The sequence below is a fragment of the Mirounga angustirostris genome, unplaced genomic scaffold (genome assembly GCF_029215605.1).
Source record: "Mirounga angustirostris isolate CCGP_5_RB_7025 unplaced genomic scaffold, mMirAng1.0.hap1 SCAF_6, whole genome shotgun sequence".
Classification (NCBI taxonomy): Eukaryota; Metazoa; Chordata; class Mammalia; order Carnivora; family Phocidae; genus Mirounga; species Mirounga angustirostris.
Window position 1 is genome coordinate 127314209 of NW_026991714.1, and position 24916 is coordinate 127339124.

The following is a 24916-nucleotide window of genomic DNA, read 5'->3' on the forward strand; positions in this document are numbered from 1 at the left end:
TTCACCCTCCAGCCCAAGGGAACCAGCCTGGCCACCCAAGGAAGAGGGAGTGAGGGCTGGGAGGGAGGAGCCTGGAGGGAGGTGGGTTTTTGTTTGTTTGTTTTTTTTTTTTTTTCCCTCCCAGAAGTTACTCCGCAGGTGGATTAAGCGGATCAGGCTCAGGAGGATCCAGGAAGGGAGTCAAATGTCCAGCCGACTCAGCCCCCTAAGGAGTGGGTGGTTCAGAGTCCTTTGGGGACTGAGCCTGGCTGGATCCCTGTCGGAGGATTAAGGGCACTCTGAACACCTGGGTGCAGGAGGCCCAGTAGGAGTCTCCTGGCTGAGTGGGGCGGGTGCGTCCTCCATCCTAGCTGCTGCCTGGGCACTCGCCAGCGGGACAGCGGCGCGAGTCTGCGGCTCTTTCACGGGCGCCAGGGTCTGCAGTCAGGGGCCAGAGGTGCCTCGAGACCGAGCAGCAAGAGCGGAGCTCGGGCTTCCCTGAGCCGCCCTTTCGCAGACCCAGGGAAGCTGGGGGAGGGAGCGAAGGAGGGAGAGAGAGTTAAAACATCAGCTGAAGTGCCAAGATGATTTATGAGACGAGGGAAAATATTTCATAAAGATCTCCCGGATATTCTGTACTTAACCAGTTAGGAGACAAAGGGCTTCTCCTGCCTGGTGCGTACCAGCGGACCCGAGCGAGTGCGGACGAGGGCTGCGGAGGCTGGGCCAGCGGCTCTGGCAGGAGCGGGACCGGGCCCAGCGCGCTGCGCCTCCTGCGCTACCTCGGGATCCGTCAGGCTGGCAGCGGGCGGCGCTCAGCCTCGTTCGCAGCCTCTTCTCCCCAGCCGGGGAGAGCAAAGCTCGTCTCCCGCGTCCTCTGCCGCCAGCGCCCAGTCGCTCCGCACTGTCTCCCCTCCCCAAGCCCTTCTCCCAGGCCACCCGAGGGTCCAGAAGCCAAGTCCCCGGGCTCTCCCACCGTCCGTTGGGTCCCACTGAGGCAGGTGGGTCCTCGCTGGAGGTCTCCAGCTCCATCCTAAACCGAGCGTTCTGGGCTGCCCAGACTCTGATGGCCAAGGGGAAGAGGGAAGCCCTGCGCGCAGCCGCGCGTGGGATGAGAGAGGACAAACTGCCGGGCACTTTGCCCCGGAATGAGAATTGGGGGTGCGTGGGTGGGGAGGTACCTCAGGAGGGAAAGGCGAAAGGGAAGGACCAGAGAGAGGAAGGAAGAATCAGGAAGGAACGGAAGGGAACTCAGAGCTGAGAGGAGGGGGTTAAGGCTAGGGATGCGGACCGGGGTCCGGGCCGCGTGGCCCACGCGGGCACTGGCCAGTGGATGGCAGGGCTGGGTGAGTTGGGACTGCGAGCCTGGCTTCCGAGAGCGGCGCGCTCCGGGGCACTCTGTCGTTGCCTGAATATTCATTAGACTGGCCGCTCTTTATCCTTATCTAACGTTTATCTTATCGGCGAGTTTCGTTTCTCAGTGCAGTTTTAATCCCGGGCTCCCCTTTCCCCTCCCCCTGGCCCGCTCCCCTCCCTCCCTCTTCCTTCGCCCACTGCTCCCTCCCTCCCTCCCGTTTCCCCCTCCCCTCCCCTCCCCTCGCCGGCACCGGAGTGACAGGCGCGGGGCCCTCCTCGCCGAAGCTCGGGGCTCCGGCGCTGGCGAATCACAGAGTGGTGGAATCTATTGCCTTTGTCTGACAAGTCATCCATCTCCCAGCGCGGGGAGGAGGAGGGGGTCTGGAGGGGGCTTTGCAGCTTTTAGAGAGACACACACCGGGAGCCGAGGCTCCAGTCTCCGGCCGAGTCTTCTCGCAGCCGCAACCCACCTGGGGCCAGCCCAGTGCTGCCGGCGCTGCTCGGCTCCCTCCCTCCCTCCCGGCCCTTCGGCCGCGGCGGCGAGCGCCTGCCTTTTCCGGAGGCGGGGGCCCGGCTCGCGCTCTCCCCTCCCGGAGGCGCCCGCTCGGACATCCCGAGGATTGCTACTTCTCTGCCAACTTCGCCAACTCACCGGCACTTGGAGCGGCCCGGCTCCCCGCCCGGCGCCCTCGGGCCGCCCCCGCTCCTCGCCCTCTCCGACCGCCGCCTCTCGGATGACCGGGTTCCAGGGGAGCTGAGCGAGCCGCTTCCCCCGCCCAGCCTCAGCCCTGGCCTCAGCTGCCGCGCGCGCCATGCGCCCCCAGATCCCCCCGGCCCGGCCCGCCGCCCTGGGGCCGCTCTGCTGACCGCCCAGCCCCGCGCCCCGACGGTGGGAAGTTGCGGTCGCTGCGGGTGCGAGCTCCGATCCGCCCGGGAAGCGTCCCCGCGGGGAGCACAGCGCGGCGTCCCCCGCCCGCCCCGCCGCAGCCGGCCCCCCTTCACCTCCCCCCCCCCCCAACGTCCCTCCCTTTTCTCCTCAAGTCCTGAAGTTGAGTTTGAGAGGCGACACGGCGGCGGCGGCCGCGCTGCTCCCGCTCCTCTGCCTCCCCATGGATATGCACTGCAAAGCAGACCCCTTCTCCGCGATGCACCGTGAGTACCGGCGCCCGGCTCCTGTCCCAGCTCGGGGCTCCCCGTCCTAACCCTCTCCCGTCCAGTCCTGGCGCGGCCCTGGCCCCCTGCACTCAGGTCCCATCTTGGAGACTGCGCTGGCTTCTCCAGGCCCCCCCTTTCGTTCTTCCTCTTCCCCTCATTTTCCAGTGTTTCTAAAGCCTCCAGTTTCTCTCTTCTGCCTTAGGTCACCAATACTTCTCCCTCTACCTGCCTTCCTACCTTCCCTCGTGCCCATCACCTGTCTTCCTTTCTTCCACCTGCTCCTTCTTAGGTCATCGATCCACAGCCCCTGGCCCTGGCTCCAGCCATCCTACGCCCTGGTCACCCTCTTGCCCTGGGCTGGGAGACTAAATTGGCAGGCAGTTTTGAGGGGTTTGAGTTGTGTTGTTTTCTCTGTTCTCTCCCTCTCCCTCTCTCCCTCTACCCTCGCTTTCTCCCCCCCTCTCTCTCTGCCTCCTCCACCCTCCATTCATCTCTACCTTTCTCAAACTTAGAGTGTGCTTGTCCAGGTGGAGACTCCTAGCATGGGCAGCTTCCGTGTCAGGGCAATCAGGCAGAAGAGTGTGGGGTTGGGTGCCCCCATCTGACCCTCAGCTCCCAGCATCTCCAGGCCCTGGCAGCCCAGCCAGGGCTTGATGTGAGCTGGTTTGTAATACTCCCTCTTCTTTTCTTTCCTACTTCCTTCCCCTCTTCTTCTCCTTCCCCTGCTCTTCTCCTTCAGTTGGGAGTCTGAGATTGGCAGGATGTGGTGGTCATCTTTCTCCACCTCTCCCTGGGAGATGCTCTAAAAACAAAGAGGGGTTCCAAGGAGAAATCGAAGTCAGGAAGAGATGGAGTAGAGGAGCCTGCCAGGCAGCCCCTGGGCAGAGCCAAGCTCTGCTTGCAGTTCTGGAGGCGCCTTGCCGGCCTTCCACTCCCTGGTGAAAATGGTCCTGCCAGTGACCTGGCTGGTGGGTAGTCAAAGAGGGGGAAAACGAGGGGGAAAGAACAAAAGGAAGGCAAACGCCAAAGCTGGGGAGAAGGGAAAGAGAAATTTTTTAAAAGGGGAAGAAAATAAAAGAAAGAAAACAGAAAGGATGTTATAGGGGAAAGAGAAGGGGAGAAAAAATGAAAAAATAGGAAAGAGGGAATTATTTTAATGAAATTTGAATTTATCTAATTTATGTCATATGTCTTTAGCTTGGAGAACAATTCAGAGGTTTTTTTTTTTTTTTTAGACAAATGGATTCTAAATAGAGAACTTCTCCTCCTCTGTAGATTAATAATTAAGGATGATTTGTAACTTTTCACAGGGAAACTTTTTTAGACCTGGCTTGGATCGGTGCTCCAGACAAGAGAGCCGAGGAGGAAGAGCTCTGTTTTTCTCTTAAGCATATAATTAGCATTACAGGGGGAGCTTTAAAAAAAATACTCCTGGGGTAAAATATATTTTCCTAAATAATTTCCAAGTACAGGTAATCCAAGTCAGGGGCCTCGGGCCGCCACGGGTCTCTGCGAGCTGAGCCCGAAATCCTGTCTCCTTTTCGGAGCGAGTGGAACCGGGTCGACACGCCGGCTTCGCCCAGCCCGCCGGCCTCCCTGCCCCGCCGCCTCTGCTCTCGCTCTTCTCTCGGGCAGATTCCGCGGGGGATTTGCCGAGTCCCAGCCGCCCACTGGGTGTCACTTTGAAACCCAAAGTGGGGCAAGGCGAGCTGAAGGTGGTCGGAGGAGGGGAGAGACGGCGGCGCGGGCGGGCGGGCTGGCCAGCAAGCCAGAGCAGCCTGAGTCCGCGCCGGCGGCAGTGGTGCATTCCAGGCCCGACTCAGCGGCGACTCCCGGCCCTGGACCCCTGTCGTGCCCCCTTTCCCGTCCCCTTTCCTTAGATTGGGGACGAGGGGCCGGGCCTGGAGCCCGGGGAGGCTGAATTATTCATCTTTAATCTGCCCGCAGCTGCCGCCTTTTCATACCGGTAACGCGAGTTCTCCCGGGGCCTAAATTATTGATGGTCGGGGTTTGGAGGGAGGGGAGGGGTGAGGAGTGGGGCTAGAGGTAGGGAGAGTAGCGGGAATGTGAGGCAAAAATAAGAGGTTCTAGCCTCCCCCAGCCTCCAGATCTGAAGCCTCTCCCCAGGGGTTTTACCGGCCCTTGCTCTCAGTACCCCCAGAAAGGGACGGGAAAGAAATGAGCAGAGCACAGATGTTCCCGCTTTCTCCGAAAGCCGCCTGAGGCTAGCAGGGCAGGGGCTGTAGGTTGCCGGCCAGGTCAGGCTGGCCGCTAGAACTCTCTGCGCTTGGATTGCTCAGTAACTGCGGCTGCGGGTTGATCGCTCTGGGTGCAGGATTTCTAGACTGCTGTAGGCCAGGGAGAATGGGGTGCCGCGCAGCGTCCTCAGGCCTGGCATCCGGTGACCACTTGGGCTCCGAGATTGGGGGCCCCAAGCTGGAGTCGGAATGGAGACCCAGCACCCTCCTCCTGGCCGGGAGAGCAAACGCCCTTGCTTCGCGGTGTCCTGGGAGGCTCCCGAGGTCTAAGAGGTCAGAGGGATGGGAGCCGGCTCCGGCAGGCAGCACAGGGTGCCCCGTGAGCCCTCAGCCCGTCTGGGCAACCTGCACCATGCTATCTAGGGGAAGCAGTGGGTCCCAATCCTGGCTCAAGGTGGCAGGCAGACAAGCCCCGGCAGCCTGCGTTCTCTGGCTGCTGCCGAACCGAGCGCGGCGCGGCCCTCCGCTGCCTCCCTGGCTCTGAGCGCAGCAGACTCTGGACCCCTGCGTCTTCAGCCTTCCCTCCTCCACCTGGCTTTCTTTGAACTTTAGACCCTAGGGAGACGAGTGGGAAATATGGCCCCCAAATATCTAAAGATAGAAAACATAAAGGAAAGGAAAAATCCTGATCAAAACCCAGAATAAAACAAAAACACAGGGAAAGAGGCATGAACACTCTAACTCTGATTTAAAATAGATACAAGAGATAAGGAGCAAAAGGAGGGAGTCAGACACTTAGTCCCTCTCTGTGCTCAGAGCCCTTTTGTACTGGGTCAACTGGTCCCAGACCCCCAAAATCATCTGCCTCCAAGCCCTAGCACACACCGACTCTCCCTTGCTTGCGGCTCAGGCGGGATCTCACCTGGCCCTGCTTCTGCTCTCTGCTCGGCTCCTCTTTTCCTCTCCTACATTCTTTCCTGCCAGCATCAATTTCCCCCCTGCCCTCTTTCTTCTCACCCTGCTTCTCCGTTCCTTCCCTCACTTTCTCCCTCGAGAGGTACTGGTCTTAGAGCCATGTTCTTCCCAGCTCTCTGCCCTGCGTCTGCGTTTCCGCATCTCTACGGCCAATGGGTTTCAATCCCCAATCCCCCGTGTTGTGCTTGGCAGCAGACCACTGTTCTGCCGCAAGTCCCAGATCATGCCCCTCCACCCTGCCTGCTCCCTTCGCACAGCCTGGGCCTTGGACCCTGACTAATGGCCGGTCCCTGCTGTGTGTGGGGTGTTGTGTTTTTTTCTTGTCTCTCCCCAGCAGGGCACGGGGGTGTGAACCAGCTCGGGGGGGTGTTTGTGAACGGCCGGCCCCTGCCCGACGTGGTGAGGCAGCGCATCGTGGAGCTGGCCCACCAGGGTGTGCGGCCCTGCGACATATCCCGGCAGCTGCGGGTCAGCCACGGCTGTGTCAGCAAAATCCTGGGCAGGTGAGGGCCTCAGAGCTGCCCCTGGGAGAAGCCTTGCCTCCTTATCCTGCGGCCCTGGGTCTCCAGACCACGGACTTGGCTAAAAGTCCAGGATGCCAGTGGGGGTATCTAGATACTCTGGGGTATCTAGAGAGCTGCTCCTTTTGGAGAGGGCGCTTAGGTGGTGGCCATGGCCCCAGGAGCGAGGATGGAGCAGGGTCATTCAGCTCCTGCCCAGCTTCAGGGTTCTCTTGAGGAGGCTGCCAGATACCAGACTTCAGAAAGGGAGGGACTCCTCTTCAAGCAGAGTTAATGCAGACTTGGGGGGGGGGATGTCGGAGGAACAGGGTGGGGAGCGTAAATGGGTCCCCAAGAGGAAAGAAAAAATCAGCATTGGGGAGGGGACAGTTCTCACCCGGGCTCTGTGTTCAGTAGGAAAGGGCTAGAGGTGGTGGCTCAGCCCTGGTGGGCCTGAAGGCCTGGAAGCGGCCGCCTCCTCTTCTTTCCAAATGCAAGGCTGGGCTTTCAGACTCCCAGGGGCACCTATCCCCGCTGGTGTGCTCGCAGCCCCCGGCATGACTGTCTTCCTGGAGGGAGTGTCCCTGTCGTCCTCCCCCGCATCCTGCGGCCCATCCCTCGCCCTAGCCAAGCGCCCTCCGGAAGCTGGCTCAGCCATGCTGAGTCTTTGCCCTCCGCTGCTGCCTCGGGTGGGAGAGTGGTGCTGCCGCCGCGGCCGGCCGCGGCTGCCCTGGAGCCTGCAGCCTCCCTGCCCCTGCCACGGCCTGTTCTCGCTGACCCCGCCGGCCTTCCCGGCGCAGGTACTATGAGACCGGCAGCATCAAGCCCGGAGTGATCGGAGGCTCCAAGCCCAAAGTGGCGACGCCCAAAGTGGTGGACAAGATTGCTGAGTACAAGCGGCAGAACCCAACTATGTTCGCCTGGGAGATCCGAGACCGGCTCCTGGCTGAGGGCATCTGTGACAATGACACGGTGCCCAGCGTCTCTTCCATCAACAGGTGAGCAAACCACCCCGGACTGCAGGGTGGGACTCCAGCTCCCAGCTCCTGCCCATCAGGGCGTCTCCCAGCTTGCAGTCTCGTTCTTTCCCTAGCTTCTGCCCTTGCTCCAGGCTCCCAGTCCCCGAAGTCCTTTGGGCAGGGAGAGGAGACCTGGAAGGCAGAGAGAGACAGACAGAGCTGTCTCCAGCTCAGGGCTGGGTATTCCCTGCCAGGCTTCTCCCGCCGGCGTCCTGGAAATGAATCCAAGTGTTTGTGGTAATTAAGACTCCAAGATTACGTGCCTCGGTATCTAGAGACAATCACAGCCCACAGCCGAAGCCTTTAAAATGACCAGTGTCTATTCATCGCTTCCAAACAGACTTCCCTTTCTAAAGGCATGCTCCCTTCCCCAGGGGCAGCCGCCTGTCCTGGCTGCCCCACCCTCCCTGCCAACTCCCACAAAGCTTGCCTCCCAGGAGCCCAGGCCTTGTTAGCCAGCTCGCACAAATTTCCGGCCTACAAGCACGAGTATCCAGGCCTGCAGAGCAAACGCCAGCCACCAGCCAGCAATTGGCAGGGAGTAGAGAAGCTGGACAAGGAGTGGGACACCAGGAGGGCAGGGAGAGAGCTCTGGACCCCAAGGCTCAACTTTAGGATGCTTAGGGCCAGGGATAAGTCTGCACCGATGACAGGCTCAGGCACATGGGCCAACACAGGCTGGAGTCATCGAGACCTGTAGTTGCACAGGATAGTCTCCCGATCCCCAAGCCACTCCAGCATGCTCTCTGGGAGAGTACACATGTATGTTCCACGTGTGTATACCGTGCCAGTGTGCAAATGGGCCTGTGTTGGGTACAACACGTACAAGGAGCAGTGGGATGCAAGCACCCAGGAGGGCTTCAACATCACAGAACTGTACAGTGTGACATCCCCAGAGACCCTGTACAAGTTCCAGACAGCTTGGCCAGCCTTTCAACTACTGCCCCCCATTTTAAGACAGAGTCCCAAATGAGAAGAAGGCTGAGGGTTTCTTACCCTTGTTATTCTTTGTATTCTTCATAGATTCATTGTCAGGACAACTAATAATTCAGATGGTGACTTTTTCTGAAACTGGCATCACATATCAAGGTTGTTTTTTTTTTAATATTTTGCAAATGATATGGAATTATCCCAAATCATCCTGAAAACAGCAGGTAAAATTAGCTGGTAGAATGTACCTTGGCTAAAGAAGATTCCCTCTGCCACACTCGTGCTGTAACATACTGCGAGGCGACCCCAGAAATTATCCCAGTGTGTGCCATATGTATTAAAATGGTTATTCAGTTATGAACAGGGTAACATAATACTGATCAGCTAATTATACACCCTCCGAAAACCCTCCAGCTCCCCGGGCCTGACTCGCTAGCTACTGAAAGCATAGCGGTTTGACATTCAGACACCTTCGAAGGAGCTGGAGAAAGACTCTGGGTGGTTTGGGAGAGGAATGTGTCTTTTTGCATTTAAAAGCCAGAGGAGGCTGGGGAAGCTCTGGGGCTGGGGCAGGATTGGTGGGTTAGGAACGGGCTTGGGACAAAGCATTTGTTTTCAGAGCCATCTGGAGACTCAGCCTCTTGGCTGTCTGCTGGTCCGGGAGTGAGTTGGAACGGAGATCTTGGGAGGAGAGCTGCCTGCTGAGGAGCGATGTTGCTGGGGCTGGGAGCTGGTGTATTGGGGGACATTCAAGAGAAATGCTTGTTGTCAGTGATAGGATTTGCAAGCCTTTGGAGGAACCCGAGACATGCACAGTTAAGGCAGTTTGCTTTTCTTGATGGATGGAGGATTGGAGCAATCAAGGCACTTCTGATGGCAGCATCCCTCACCTACCACCCCGTCTAGAACCCCGTCCCTCCTCTCCCCAACATATACCTTCACTGGCTGAGATGTTTTGAGAAGCTGGCTTATGCAGGAGTTTGGGGATGCTCCCATTCTGAAAAGCCACAGAAAGCAGGGAACAGGTGACCCCAGGATCAAGCTCAGAAGCCTGGGGGTGCACTCCCCAGCACTGGGGGAAAGTAGAGGGGTGGGTTGAGAGTAGGAAAAGAATGGCCTCAGCTTGGTAGTGCTGACAGCTGCAGGATCTGCACTGCGTGGAGCCCCACCACCTGAGGGGCACCGAGGCTTCCTTTGGGTGTGTAGAAATAGCTATCTGTGGGCAGGTGTTGCTGGAGATGGAGAGGGAGTGGGAGGAGAGGAACGGGGAATACACCGGCAGCATGGGCAGCCAGCCCTGGGTCTGCGGTTAGGCTTCCCGGCTTGCTTTGTCGACAAGGAGCAGTCAGGGTAGTGTTGATTTCACTTTGGGACAGAATCCTACCATGGTTCCAGTTTGGGAAAGAATTCTGAGGGCTTCCCAGTGTGCTGCTGAGTTGGGGCTGGAGGGATGCATCTAGGCCCCCATGTCCTCCACTTCATCCCTGTAGGTGTTTTGCTCTAAAGGGGGAAAGGTTTATCTGAGATTTGTTGTTTCACCCTGAAACCTGATAAAGGCGGGATGTTTCTTCCTGTGTTGGTGATGTCAGGAACTTTGTAAATTTCCACTCACTATAGGAAGACCCTGGAGATTTTCCTCTGTGCAGAAAGTGTGGTGCATTGGGGAATGGGTGGTTCTGGAGTGTAGGGCCTTCCTGTTGGTGAGGTACCCACTTGTCTTTGGTATTTTATAACCGTTGTGAGTGCATGTGCCGGTGGTTGGCAAGAAAGGAAGTCCACACATGCTCACCCTCCTGAGCCAAATTGTGAGCTTTTTTTTCATCTTCTCCTTCCCAAAACAGATGTTGTCGCCGCACTTGAAATATGCTGTTATGGTTATAAACGAAATTGCTTTTCATGCTTTAAAATTGGTTTTGGTTTTCTCTGATCCTGTCGCGATAAAGGCTTGGATGTTCCATCCATATACTCCACTGGCAAATCCTCAGAGAAATACCTCTCTGAGTCAGTGGAGTAGGTCAGGGAGGCCTCCCAAACCCACTCCTGCCCCCCAGAGACCACTGTCAAAAATCCAGAGGGTTGACAGGATTGCTTAGCACGTGGAATTTCTGTGACTCCGTCTCGATATTGGGTTACTGATCACTAAGCATGGAGTTGCCAGCTCCTCAGCTTATACACGGCCGCTGTAGAGGGCGGATGTTTATAAACAGGTTACTTGAGACTAAAACCTGGTGTGGGGAATGGCCTAGAGGGGGGAAGAGATGGAGGGGGATCCATGCTACTGAAGGGGGGAAAAGTCGCCTAGTTATATCGCTGAGCAATTGACTGGGCAGGAAGGATCTTCCTGATTATATGCCAAAGTCTTCTGATTTGGCTATTGCTCTGGGCAGAGAATACAGCTCCTTTGAAAGAATAGGCACAAACTCCAGGTAGAGTATAGGGTTACCAAGGATCCCCTGAGGGTGTTTCTTGGAATGAGCTGACAAAAAGGCCATTGCTCTCTTAACTTTTCCGGCCTGCACTACACTCTTGGGATCAGGGCCTTCCCCGCCCCTAGATCTTTGGAGTGGGCTCTTCCAGAGTCCATTTCTCACTGATCACCTGCTACCCACACTCTCTCTCAGCCTGTTTGGCTCCAAGTGAGCACGTTCACTGGCTTCAAGGCCACAGCCCCAGTGCTGTGCAAGGGTTCATCCTGTGTCATTCGTAGGCCTCATCAGAGGTCTGGCAGTGGGGTGACCGTAGTGGGCCAGCTGTTCATTGGAAGACCTATCCAAAAAAGCTGGGAATGCTGAAGATATGTTCAGGGCTGGAGTTTGTGTCTTTCTCTGAAACTCAGGTTTTAGAACATTGCACATTTGACTCGTAGACTCTTAGACCTTGCTTGGCATGAATCTGGGCCAGAAGAGCAGCTTTACCTGCCACATCTCTATGCCCTTGTAGCTATTTGGTGGTCAGGGCTGTTGGTCTCATGGCAAAGAGCCAAGGCAAGTTGGTGGGCTAAGAAGAAGACTTCTGGGGCACCTGGGTGGCTCAGTCGGTTAAGCATCTGCCTTCAGCTCAGGTCATGATCCCAGGGTTCTGGGATCGAGCCCCGCATCGGGCTCCTTGCTCTCAGTGGGGAGCGTGCTTCTCCCCTACCTGCCGTTCCCCCTGCTTGTGCTTGCTCTCTCGCTCTCGCTTTCTCTGTGTCAAATAAATAAATAAAATCTTAAAAAAAAAAAAAAAAAGAAAGAAAGAAAAAGAAGACTTCTGTCCTCAGAGGAGTGGGAGAAATAAGGACAGAGAACTTGCCTTCTGTGGCCCGGGGCCTACCACCCTGGGGTCACAAAGAGCAAACAAATATGCCAATTTCTGTCTGAGAAGGCTTGCTCACTTATCCTTCCCCAGAGAGGGCTCTCCTCCTGCGGAGATCACCAATCATTGGACTAACATGTGAAATAGGTACAGCTGTTGATCTTATTTCTTAAAATGAGCTGAAGCTGTCCTCCTGAAAAGCCATTTTTGTTCCCTTAGTTACTTTAGACTTCTTGGCCCGCCGTCGTATGGGTCTGACTGTTTCCCTCGTCGGCTGGCTCAGAGCGGGTGTTCAGGCCACTAAATGGCCTTCAGGTGAGAGCAATGGCCGGTTGCCCTGAGTTCTTACCTCAGCTGCCAACTCTGGGGAAGAGAAAGACAGGAGGGGCTGTCCCTAATGAAAACTCCAGGTAGGTTTTGGAGGGCAATGCAAAGCAGAAAAGAGAGGGAAACTCCTCCTAACTAACTAAATAGTGTCCCAACTATTTTGAGAACTCAATAAAACAATCACATCAAATATGAAGAGGCATAAATCTTGTGTCTGCACAGGTAACTTACTCAATTGCTTTTATTATCGTTCAGGCTGCCTCCATTTATTACCGTCCACAGCCTGGGCAAAGGAGGTTGCGTGGAGGGTGGTCTCCAGTGCAATCCTACACCCTGAGAGGCAACAATCAGCCCATAGAGCCAGGGATTTCGATGGGAGCTCGGGAAGGGCCCATCTGTCTGCATGAAAACCAATCAATAACTCTGTAACCAGAGCCCTTGTCACAGGGAAATGGACAACACAACAGTTCAATACAGGGGCCACAGGGGGAATTAGCCAGTGGAGATGGGGCCAGGCAGGAACAGCCCCTGGAGAAGGGAAACAGGGTACCTGGAGAAAGGAAGGTTGGGGAGGGAGTGGCACTGTGTGTATATTGGCAGATGGGGTGAATGATTGTGCAGAGTAGATCCAGGGAATGGATCTACGGTTGGACTGGTGTGAGAGAAAACAGTTGGGAAACGGGCTTATTCTGGTGCATGCGAGAGAGTGTGGTTGTATTATGTGATGGTATGTGCTTGTAGACTAGAACATTACGGCTTCCAGAGAAAGAGTAGCCATGGTAGAAACTGGTGCAGAAGATGAATCTCCCCCACCCCCCAACACCACCAAGAGCCTGCATCTGAAGAGGGGCTTGTCATGAGCCCACCTGGGAGAGGGGTCCTGCTTCCCCATCTTGTCAGCAGGACTGATGAAGGAACGCCCTAAGCCAAGGGCCCCATTTTCTGCTCCCGGCTTCCTAGGTCTCCAGCTCTGGCTACTCTGTAATTTCCCCTCTTAGTTCTCAGGTTTGTCCTTAGTCCCTCCTTGTTGCTACCTGGAGTTGGAGGTCTCATAGTAAAAGGAAACGATGTATATGTATTTCTTTTTCACTTTTTGTTCTTTCTTTTTTAAAGACTGATTTATTTATTTTAGAGAGAGAGAGTGCACGCATGTGCCAGAGTGAGCGTACAGGGGAAGGGGCAGAGGGAGAAGGAAAGAATCCCGAGCAGACTCCCTGCTGAGCCCAAAGTGGAGCGGGTGGGGCTCCATCTCATGACTCTCAGATCATGACCTGAGCCGAAAAATCAAGAGTCTAACGCTTAACCGACTGGGCCCTCCAGGCACCCCTTCACTTCCTGCTCTTTTAAAGAGTGCAGTAAAGGGTTCTAACCTGGCCTGCCACTTGTCTGAATCCCTGCTGTTTCCCCACACGCCCCAAGCCAGGTGTCCAGAGTTCAGATTCCTGCAAGGAAGGCAGTTACAGGTATAGCTATGGCCAGTGCAGCTCACCTATAGCCATGTGGGTGAGTCTAGAAAGGAGATCGGGGCCCCTGACAGATCTGAGGCGTGGGAACCAGTATCTCACAACCAATGCCCAAATCACAAGTGAAGTAAACAGAGGGGAAATGAAATCACATTGGGTTGATCAGTCTACCAGGAAACCATGGGGTTGAATGTTTTCCTCCCGTTGAACCTGTTGTTTTGGTGCTAGCAAGGTGCAGCTTGAACATGGTTCACAATGGTTTCTAGGCATAGCGGTTGACATGCTCAGTGTGTATGGATCTGTATGTGTATGCGTGGGCCATCCTGTGTCTGCTCTTTGGTAAAAGGGCTCCAAGGCCAAGAGGAAAGGGAGGAAGTTCCAAAGAATGTGTCCTGCTCTCACAGACAAAGGCTGGACACCTTGTCCTTGGCCCAATAGGTCAATCAGTGAGGTAGTCATTGGGCCATTGGGTGATAAGAGGGCTCAGCTGAAGATTCTTTGTTTCACAATTTGGGCAAACTGAGGTCAGATTTTCCTTCAATCTTTACTCACGCTGTAACACTCCATGGTCCTGTTAGCCCCCCAAAAGCAGGGCCTGGCTACAGTGATGTCACCTTCATATTGGAGAGCTGTGAGTTCAGCTGTCCATCCTCACTTAGCCACTCATTCAGTTCTAGCCCAGTCAGCAAGACTAGTTAGGGACCAACTGTATAAGCAGCTAAGAAGATGCTCTTCCCAGTGGGCCTCTTTGCTGTAGAGTTCTAGTGCAGAGGCCCACCAAGGGGTACAGGTCCCTCTAGCAGGAGGTGTGGTGGCAGCTTGTGGACAGTCATTGACAGAGCTCTCCCAAGGTCCAGGTCCCGGGCCCAGCCGCCACGTCCTTCCCCAGGAACCCAGGTGCCAGGGAAATAAGGAAGAGGCTTTTTGTGAGAAACATGTAACTGGGGACTGGAGAGGCCTTGGAGACCAGGCAGGGCATGAAGGCACAGGCAGATGCCTGGGGCCTCCAGGGAGGGCCAGGCCTAGGGGAGCTCTTGGGGGTGGGAAGTAAGAGGAGAGTGACGTGGCCCTGGAGGAGAAGGAGCAAGGCCTCGTGCAGTTCTCCGTGGGTAGGAGAAGAAGGTATATAGGAGGGAGGGAGGGAGATGGGGGAGGGGCCTTGGAGCCAGGTTCCTCTTGTAGCTCATCCTCAGCAACTACAAAAATAACTGGACTCTTTCTTTTGGTTTTCGAGAGGTAATATGCTAAGAAGATATTTTGTGTTTTTCACATGAGAGTGAGAAACTGAGAGTCGTCAGCATTCTAGAGAGGTCAGGTTTATTGTAGGGATGTGGAGGGAGCAAAGTAGAGCTGCAGGAGCTGGGATGGAGCTGGTGAGAGCTGGACCAAAGGGCTGGGGTATGCGGGCCCAGCCTAGAGGCAGGAAGATTTGGGTTTTGAAAACTCTGTGCTGGCCAAAGAAAACACAGCTTCAGGTCTGATTCAGTCCGTGGGCCCTGGTCTGCAGCCCCAGGGCTGTGTAACCAGACTTGGCCTCTCTTCTCTGCTTCCGACCAGAGCGCTAACAGGGCAGGTGCAAGGGTGAGGGTGATGTTTCCTGAGCCCCTTAGTCCAGGAGCCCCTGAGGAAGGTAGGTCGAGGGGAGAGTCCACTCTCTACCGTGAGGACAGGGGAGGGTGAGGCGCGAGTGGGAGGGGAGGGCGGAAGTCAGAAGGAGGGCTCAAGAGTGAGAAAGGAGGTGGGGAGCCTGAGGGGTGAAAGAGAGAGGCCTCGGAACTGGCTTGGCCAGATGAGAACGGAGCGCATGGCCAGAGTACAAAGCAGGGAGTTCTGAAAGCTTGAAAAGGGGGTTGGATCCTGTGCAGCTCTGCCAAAGGCCTCTGGTGGTGCTTGGAGGTGGTCGGATGGAGCCCGAGCTCTGGGCAGCTGGTAGACCAGGCTGAGGGTGACTTCAGGGAGCTCAGAAGGTGGTAAAGGAGAAAAGGGGAGGCCAGCCAGGAAGGACAAAGGTGGCGGGCAAAGGAAGTGGCATGGGAGGGCAAGTCGTGGCCACCTGCACCACAAGGCAGGCCGGCCCTGGCTGTGGGGCTACTGCACTGTCGTTGCTGCAGCCTGGTCGCCAGCAGAAGGGAGAGTGGGGGAGACGCCAAGAGGAAGGGAGGGAGGTCTTCGCTTCCTAGGTGTTCCAGACTCAAGGCCCTCCACCCGGGAGCCTCTGGTCACTCTGCTCTGGACTTCTTCTCTTGCCTGCCTGCAGCCCTGCCTGAACTTCTCTGCAGTGAGCTCACTCTGTTGCCATTCGGGGGCAGAGGAAGCCAGAGCGACGCCACAGGCAGCGCCTGGCGGGAGAAGCAGAAAGGCTGCAAGACAGGGCAGCAGGCTGCAAGGGGACCTGTACCCACCTTGTAGACACAGTAAGGTCAAGAAATCAGAGAGGAAGCCCTCAGAGGTCGGGGAGAGAAGGGAGGAGGGCAGGAAAGAAGGACAGCAGTGGCTGCAGAGCTGGAGCACCTGGGAGCAAGCCCTGAGGCAGCTTCCCCCCTTCCCCCACCCTTGGCCCCAGGGTCTTTTCTGGACTGGTGGAGGAAGCTGCAGGAAACCAGGGGCCTTGTAGGCAGTATCTGGCTTGACAGGCCACAGAGATGGTCAAGGAGGAGACCCTCATTCTGCCCCTTATCTTGTGACTTTCCATTTAATTCTAGAGGGCAAGATGGTCCTTGCCTACGTGTCCTGTGTCATATGGAGAGAAGTTGGTGATTCTGCGTTGAGGGCCTCTGTGTGTCTCTGTTTTGGAAAGAGCCTGAGAACTTTGGAAAGAACATGTGGTATCTAGCTGAGCCTAACATCCGTGTCCTGGGAAGCTGTCTAAATGGTCCTGGTATTCCAGGGAGCTCTTAAAAGGAGTCAGTCTTGTCAAACAGGGGGCTGGTGGTTTGTTATTCAGAGAGTTTCCAGCTGAAGGGACTGTTTGGTCTCAGAATGAAAGTTTCTGCCATCGTTTGGGCGACCTGTCTATTTGGGATGTTAGCAAATGTTACCTGGCAAGCGTGGGTTGAATGGACGATAGATCTCCCAATGGGCTGACGAGTGGGGGTCCGGTCAGGTACAAAGGGTCCCGGCACACGTAGTCTGTGTGCACACACGTGTGCATTTTCTCTGCTAGAGGTGAGGGTGTACAGTGGCACGTGATGGCCAGGTCGAGGGTGTGTAACACGGCCACCAGGAGTACTGGTAGCTGCGCTTGCTTTGTGTCTGTCCAGGTCCTCAAAGGGCGTGTGCATTTAGGTAGGGACACAGGTCAAGCTGTTTATCTCCTTTTATCATCTCCTTTTATCACTTACCTTTTTCCTTCCTCTCTCTCCTCCTCCTCAGGGTAGCTGGTTTGGGTTAGGAGGCCAATCTCAGTAGACTCTAATTGAAGAGAGAAGAGAATTTGATGAGATAAGGAAGGCCATCCTTCCTCTGGGGACCAATAGAGGTTTCACGTTCCCCTACTCCGCTCGGCTTCTCTAGGGAGCTGACACCAGGGCAGGCGGCCTCCCCACAGACTGTGACTGTCTGGCCTCTGGGAGAGCCAGAGCAAATGACTGGGGTCAAGACTTGGGTTCCCTTCCCAGTCACCATGGGTCTGGATGGAGGGACAGTCTGATGGAGCCCCCGACGAGACAGGCAAAAGGGGTAGAAGAGAGATGGCCCAAGACAGGAGGAGAGAAGTGAGAGGCCAGAAGTGACGGAGACAGGCCAGCTCCAGCTAAAGCCTGTTTTTTGGGCCACAGAAGTGGACTGAGTATGTGTGTTGGGAAGGGAGGTCTTTTTTTTTTTAATTAGGGAAGAGGCTCTGAAGCCTTTTGGCCAGTCTGCTGGGCTGAGCACTCAGCTCTTTGCAGAGGGTACAGCCCTGGTTCGGTCCAGCTCCCTGTAGAAATGGTGGCCACCCCTCACTCTTATACCCCCTGCCCTCCCGCCCCAGCACGTATGCATTCCCCTCTTCCCCCTCCCTTAACTCCCCTTAACTTGGCCCTGAGGATCAGGTAGTTCCTGACCCCAGGGAGGCAGCCTGGAGACTCCTTAGGAGATTGACCTCCCAGGGTGGGTACAAAAAAAGTTGAGAGAAATTCATTTCATGGCCAGTGACTGCTTAGAAAAGGCGATTCCAGCATACGAATGTGATAAATGTTAACTGAGCATTAATCGCATTAAAGAGGGCCCTATAAACTTTTCATTTCTAATTAAATTCGTCCAGTGATGCTGCCCAAGCGAGTACTCTGGGCCTTTGTTTATGTGGAAAATTAAAATGCAAATACAATGGGATTTATTTCCAGGAGTGGAGTGATGGGCTGGCCCCTCTGGCTACTGGTCTCCAGGCCTCTCGGGCCAGGTGACTGCTTCTTTGGAAGTGCCATCCCCCCTTGGGACACATTCTGGTGTGAAGGGAGAGGACAGAGTTCAAGGTCAACTAGAGTTAGAGATGAGGAGAGGGTGTGGAAAAAATTGAAGAGAGGGAGAAAAAAGACAGTAGATGACCCAGAAATCTAAGAAGGCATTGCCCTGCCCCCCTCGCCCCCTCCACTTCCAACTCATACCTCTAAGAGAAGAGATCCCCCAAATCTCGCTTGTGAGTAATGTCAGCACAAGCTTCTGCTGCAGCTCGGGGATGAAGGGTGAGTGTGGGAGGGAGAATTTGGAGGAATCAGCCCTGCCAGGCATATGTGGACCTCCGCCTAAAAGAAGCGACTGGTCATCCGCAGGGAGGGCCCTGGATTTATCTCCAGCAGTTTGGGGGGCGGCTGCAGTCCACACCATGCTTTCACTGATCTCTTCCTGCCGGCGCCAAGCAGCATTGACACAGGGCGGCGGAGCGGAGAGGCGCACACCGAGGGCACTGTGCAGGCACACCCGCCCGCCCGCAGCCTTCCCGTGTGTGGGGAGAGCCGGGCACTCATGAGAATAAACAAATGTCCCTTGCAGGGAGTCCTTCGGTGCCGTGATGCCTTTGATAAAAAGCAGTAACCCTAAATACTGTTGACTAGAACGATCTAAAGTTCCTATTTACCAAAACATAAATTAAGTCGAGTGGAGAGCAAACATGGGTCAGAAAAACCATGTGGGTAGATCAGTGGGGACACTGAAGGATCGCCGTGCTGCTCTATGGATAAGGAAGTTGTAAACAGCATTAAAAAGTAGAGAGGGAAAGAAAATGGAAGTGGAGACATGATAAAAAGCAGAGCACTAAATCACAAATAGGGGTACATGCACAAAGTCACAAACCAGATTTATGCCAAGTGTTGCAAGATCTACAGCTTGGTCTGACCACACGTGGAGATACTCTGCGCATGGGCATGCGGGCGTCCGGAGAGCGGATAGAGGCTGTGTCAGCATGAGGAGGGTGGACTTGGTCGTAACCTGGGCCCTCTCTGTCGGACAGTGGGACTGACCCATCAGCTCCACCGTGCAGGGATCTGATTGGGTCCGGTTCTGCAGACAGCCAAGGAAATAGCCTCAGGAGGTTTTTAAAGGTGTTTGGGCACATAAGTCTCCTGTGAGCTGGATCCACGTTCTAATGGATCTCCAAGGCCGCAACCCATTCCCAGATGGAGTCTGCTTGACTAGTTTTGTTAAATAACTTGCTACCCCTGTTCTCTTTAGTCTGTTTTATTCTGGGTTATTTTTGTCCTTTTCAGCGTTCACTCATGTCTCTTAGAAATGCATGAGCACTTGCTGACAAACAGGTAAATGTGACAGCTCCCGAACATCTGGATGAAAACCAAACCTTTAGGCAATCATCTAGGAGGCTTGTCAATAGGATGCCAAATATCTGGTGATTTAGAGTCATCTACATAATTGATCAGATTTCCAGTTTTTATCCAGGCATCGACACTCATTTTCACTTCACTGGTGTCGCATTTCATTGGGAAACCCCTGTTTTCAGAGGAAAATATTCTAGGTGACAAAGTGTCGAGGTTAGGAAGCATCTTTGATGCATTTGGGTCTGGTTTCTGGCTTAAAAGGAGGCTGGTCTTGACTTGAAAGTCAGGTGGAGAGCCGGTGCTTAGAGAGTTTAGTATCTGAACAAGCACAGCAGGTGGATGCTTTCCGTGGAAAGTTGGTTGGGAGGGCAAGTCACTTCGTCTAAATGAGGGTAAGCTGTCCGGTAGGCCTGGCTTCCATAGGGAATCCACTTTGCCATCTTAAAGGAGAGTATTGGGTTCTTAGAAGGCATGGTCTTTCATTCACGTATACTTTCATTTCTCCATTCAGAAAATCTTTGCTGAGCCCCTGCTATATGCCAGGCAAGTCACACAAACCTACGTAACCCAGAAAATGTAAGAAAGTGGGCTCTGGGAGAGATCACTGGAGTTTGAGGCAACTTCCAGACCTACTGGCTACGTGGTTATAGATAAATCTCATCTCCTCTCTGGACCTCGGTTTCTTCACTGAGGTGAAGATAACCATATAAGGTTCTCGTGAGGGTTACATGAGTTAATCCATGTAAACCTGCTTAGCATTGCACCTGGCACATATCAAGTGCTCAATAAATGTTAGTTATTTTCAGGGCAGTCATAGTCATAATGTGTCTATTTCTTGCTATGTGTCTATGTCAATGTGTGTGACTTCTGGCTTGCGTGTGCATCAACAGTGACCTCTTTTAAATAAAAAAGCTTGAGCTGAAAGGATATTCTGTGAAAAGAAATGTGTATCATGAATGCCAGTGAGAATTATGGTCCACTATGAGCCCAGCCGGATTTAGGAAGGGGCCTGTTCCATGTGTGTGCAGGGAAAAAAGCCCATGATGAGTCAGTTATCTGACCATTGAACAGAATTAGTCAGATAATTGCCTCCTTTGTGCACTTTGTTTGAGAGCCCAGCCTCTGTGTGTGTGTGTGTGTATGTGTATAAACTTCTTAGGCCTGCATACTCCTTCTCTGGAATGAACCTACTAGTGTTTGAGGAGTTGAAGGTTGGCATTTTCTGGGCTTCATGGCATTTTCATGGGTTGTGGTGCTTTGCATTTTGTCATTTTTTTTTTTAAAGATAAAATGAAACAGTAACGGGGAAAAAAATCCTTATTTGATGGGTTTGAAGGGTTCCTCTGATTCTTAAATGTCATAGAGGGAAGAGAAGGAAGGTAAACAGGAAGAGGAAGGGAAGAGAGGAGAGAAAGTAAAGATAAAAGATAGGAGAGGGGGAAGTAAGCAAATATTTGACAGGTTTAAACCAATCTGTCTGCTATTGTCCCACATTTCTGTATGTTCCAGGGAAGAATAGGAGGTTGATTATCATTGCAGTTATTTTCACTGTTAAGGGTTAAAAGATTTTAAGGAGAAAATTTAGGAGAAGAATTTTACTTTGGGCTTGACGTATTAAGTGCAATGGCTCAAAGTAACTGGAAAACTACAGATTCTACTTACTCTGTGCTCAAAGGAGCAAAGATGAAAACTAAGGTTTTCCAAACTCACGATGATGTGTTCTGGCTCCCCATCTTTATGGGAAGGCCCGTGGACTGAGGCCAAGGCCCAATCCCATTCTTGCCTATAGCTCTCCCTGCCCCTTTGGCCTGGGTAGGTAGCCAAGTTCAGCTCAATGGACTTTCTTAAGATCCACACCCAAATGCCTTAATATTCACTGATCTGATTTCTTTCTTACCCCTTCCTTATTTCCCAACTTGACCCCTAGATTTCACTATTCCTTGTTTATACCTATTGCCTGACAAAGGTTCTGAGTTTTTAAATTAGAAAGTAAATCTTTTAAATGAGCTAAATTTGAATCCCGAGAACTCAATTATCCTTGGATTTTTTTCATAACTGTAAAATGTTTAAGGGCCACCATTTTCCTTTTTGCCTATTCATCCTCACAGGGCTGGATGCAACCTCGGTATGGAGATGGGCAGTGGTGAAATCTATCATCCCCCAGCCCCTGCCCCTGTCCAAATGGACCAGAAGGCCAAGGAGGGAACTAGCCCCTGCCTCCATGCTGCCTGACTGACCATACACACACCTCTACTCATCTTAGGGTTTAATGTATATTAGCACACATGTAGACATGCTTGTACACATGCATAGCCAATCTTATGGCTGCTTTACTTGGTAAGCCCTTATATTCATTATGATAGTAGCTAACAAGTGCTTACTATAGTAGAAATCATTATAAGCATGTTGCATGTATTAATTGATTTAAGCCTCGTAAACAACCCCATAGGGCTTTATAGGATTGTTTATAGATGAGGTAACTGGGGTACAGTGACGTTAAATAACTTACTCAGGTCACAGGCTAAGCAGCAGAACTAGGATTTGAACCCAGGCAATACTGGTTCTAAAACCTATGTGCTCATCTAGCGCTCTATACTACATATTATCTTTCCATCAGAGGAAGGGCATGCATCTACAGTCTCTTGTGGGGCTCCGTATATCTTTCAGTCTCATGCCCTGTGATGTAGTGAGACATTTCCTGACAAGCTCAGAACAAAGACCCTGCGCCCTGGTAGAAAGTCACGCCTAGTAGGTATTCCTGTACTCTTCTTTGGTGTGTGTGTGTGGCCCTGAGTGCAGGCCACTGTTGAGCCACATCATCTGGGGATGCTGGGAAGGAAGAAGGTGCTGATGGCCAGAGTCAGAGAGATAGTGGATTGGGGAACTAGAGTTCATGCTGGACTTGGATTCACGTTCATTGGAATCAGTGAGTTTACTCCCACCCATCCTCCTCTTGCCGCATCAGGGATCCAATAGGCATTGAGTCTGGCTTAGGGCTTTGATGCATTAGGCAGATGTAGGGAGGGTGGCACCAGGATCTCTGTCAGAAGTGTTCCATGGATCAGGGACAGCTGGCTTCCAACAGAACAGAACTGTGCATTTGGTCATTGAGAAGAGATTTGTCCCATATCTCTAGAATCTTCCTTCTGGAAAGTAGCAATGCAAATGAACCTAGCTGGAGGAAGCTAAAAAAGCTAAAGGATGGGCCCTCACACCCACCTCCCACAACCACACCGAGAAAGCAATTACTGAATCCTACACCACCACCCAGATCCAACATCATTACTCAACCCACATCACCAAGGAGACACCCATTAACCTAATCTCTGAGACATACATTACAAAAAAAAAAAAAAAGATGCTGATATGATCAACGAACACAATAATTCAAAGCAGAAACACAGACATTGCTGCTAAACAATACTCAAATTCCTCCAGCTCAGTGTTACACAAAGTGCAGTCACCTCAATACAATATCACAAAACACCAGGTAACAAACCTTAAACCAGCTGCAGGAATGCATCGGGGCACAATGCAATACAATGTACACCCGACACAATTCAAACTCTCCAGCCCACAGGCACACCCATACACAAAGGCTGCAATCATGTGGCCACCAGAGCAATAGCAAACACGGGTCAGGCATGCACAGAGATGGGGCATGCAGTACAGCTCCCAGCCCCTCTGCACGCCCAACAGAAAACGGTCACAGCCACAGCCTCCCCAAGCTCAGTGCACTCCTGATCCCCGGGCCCAGTGCAGCCTGCCAGCAAGCAGCGGCACCATCCCGTTTCTCCAGCAGGTGGATGTGTCTAGACCATCACCTTCAATAAGGCCTCCGGGCTCTGGTTGCTAGTAAGAGAATAAACTGTCCCCTGAGCCTGCTTCCTGAGACAGGACAAATCAGCTCTATCCTGGCTGGGGTTTAATAAGACTTTGCTGTTACTGAAAATGACAGAGCTCCAGGGGTGGAGGGAAAGGTGGGGGTGGGCTGGGAGGGGGGCTCACCAAGCTGGGTGCAGGAATTCCCCCTTCCTCCACCAAGCCCTGCCTTCTGTGGCCATTCCAGAGCCGAAGCCCTCTTGCTGGGTGTTCACTGAGTATCGATTCAGTCTGCAAGCAATTTTAATATTTCTTCAGGGACTTTCCAGCAACAGCACAAGTCATTAATTCACCCTCCCAAATTGCTTATTCAATAGCAGGAACATGGCTCCTGAATAAAGTCCCAGAATTTATGTGACTCGCACGAGTCAGGAGGTCAAACAACTGTTATGGAGCGAAGTTAAAAATCCAAATAAAATATTGACACTTTTTTGGGGGGGGGGAAGTAAAGGTATTTAAAATAGGTTTTCGTTGCAATGCCCCCAGGATAAAGAATGGAAGGAGACTGAAGACAAGTTGGAGTTTATAAAATCAATGGAATTTATTGCACATCTACTTGGCATTTAATAATTCTCTCATTTCCACATCGCCCCCGCCCCGTCCTAGCCATAGACAGAAAGATACACAGGTGTACAAGTGCACATTTATGCACATCAATACCAGTGCATGGACCAGTATAAAAACACAGTTGGGATGTGAGAATCTCAGACACTCTGGGAAGGGACCAGTGCAGTGTGACCATGGCTTGCGTATTTGACAGAAATAGGCATAACTGGGACAAAAATTTGTGAAGTAGGTTCTGATAAATATATCCAGTATTATAAATGGTGGATCAATGCATTAGAGCCGACATGAATATAAAGATACACTAATCATAGTAGTAGTTTCTAGAAACATAGAAACACTTTTGTGTGCACACTCATGTACATGATTTGGAAACTAAATAGATAAATAGAGAGAATTTGGAAACTACACCCAAAACCTACCAGTGCATATAAAATACTGAAACCATAGCCACTTAACCTAAAATTGTGGTTTGTTTGTAACATGGACGTGCTGTTCATCAGATGCAGGGGAGAGGCTAAGCATGTTTAGAATGGCTGGTATATGCAATTTCTGCACATTGTCTACACATACATTTGCTCGGTTGTCCAGATCATAAACAAGAAAAGACTATGCCCAAATAGTTAGTAAACACAGATAACTATTAGTATAGAAATTTCCAGAAGAGGTAATATGGTTCAACCTGTAGACATTGGAGTCCCAGGCCTGTACCCAAAGTCTGGCTCCAGTGTTATTAAGCACGTGACCTTAGGCAAATTGCTCAGGCCACTCTGTTGTCTCCTTGATATCATAGAGAACATGACTATTTAATAGAGTCGTAGCTAGGATTTATTTTTTTATTTTTTTAAAGATTTTATTTATTTATTTGAGAGAGAGAGCACAAACCGGGAAGAGAGGCAGATGGAGAGGGAGAAGCAGGCTCTCCGCTGAGCAGGGAGCCCGACGTGGGGCTCGATCCCAGGACCCTGGGATCATGACCTGAGCCGAAGGCAGCCGATTAACTAACTGAGCCACCCAGGCGCCCCTCGTAGCTAGGATTTAAATGACCAAACGCATTTGTCACAATGGCTGTCAGTAAATGAATATGAAATAAGTTCTAATTATTTCCTTTGCTATGATTATATGCAGCTCTTCTGTCTGGGCCCCACCTCTCATAGGTTCTACCATCTGTTCTTGGTATGAGTTATTCTACCCAGCGTGGGTTCTGGAGCCAGGTTCCCCACTTTAAATCCTGGTTCTGCTGCCTAACAGCTGTATGCCCTTGGGTTAGTTACTTAACTTCTCTGAGCCTCGGTTTCCACATCTGTAGAATGGTTAAATTAATCCACGTAAAGTGCTTAGCACAGTGCCTGGTACATAGTGAACATATATTAGCTCACTACATTCCCAAAGATGTTATCCTTATTATTATTAATAATAACATTCGTTTGTTATTCAGCAAATAGTCTTTAAGTGCTAACATTCTGCCAGGCACTATTACTAGGTGCTGGAAATACAATAGTGAGAGAAATGGGTGTGATATCTGCC

The 24916-nt window shown here is 52.6% G+C and overlaps 1 protein-coding gene across 4 annotated transcripts in view; it reads left to right on the plus strand.

Annotated features, from left to right (window-relative positions):
- Nucleotides 1–2429: 2429 nt before the first annotated feature.
- The window catches only part of PAX2 (paired box 2), a 76552-nt gene continuing 54065 nt past the window's right edge, over nt 2430–24916 (plus strand). For 3 of the 4 annotated variants that reach the window (XM_045876282.2, XM_045876281.2, XM_045876283.2), the window contains exons 1-3: nt 2445–2487; nt 5998–6166; nt 6964–7161. In XM_045876282.2, coding sequence (XP_045732238.1) covers nt 2445–2487; nt 5998–6166; nt 6964–7161 — 410 coding nt within the window. Of the gene's footprint in view, nt 2488–5997; nt 6167–6963; nt 7162–24916 lie in introns of all 4 variants that reach the window. The other variant, XM_045876284.2, reaches the window with a different exon arrangement.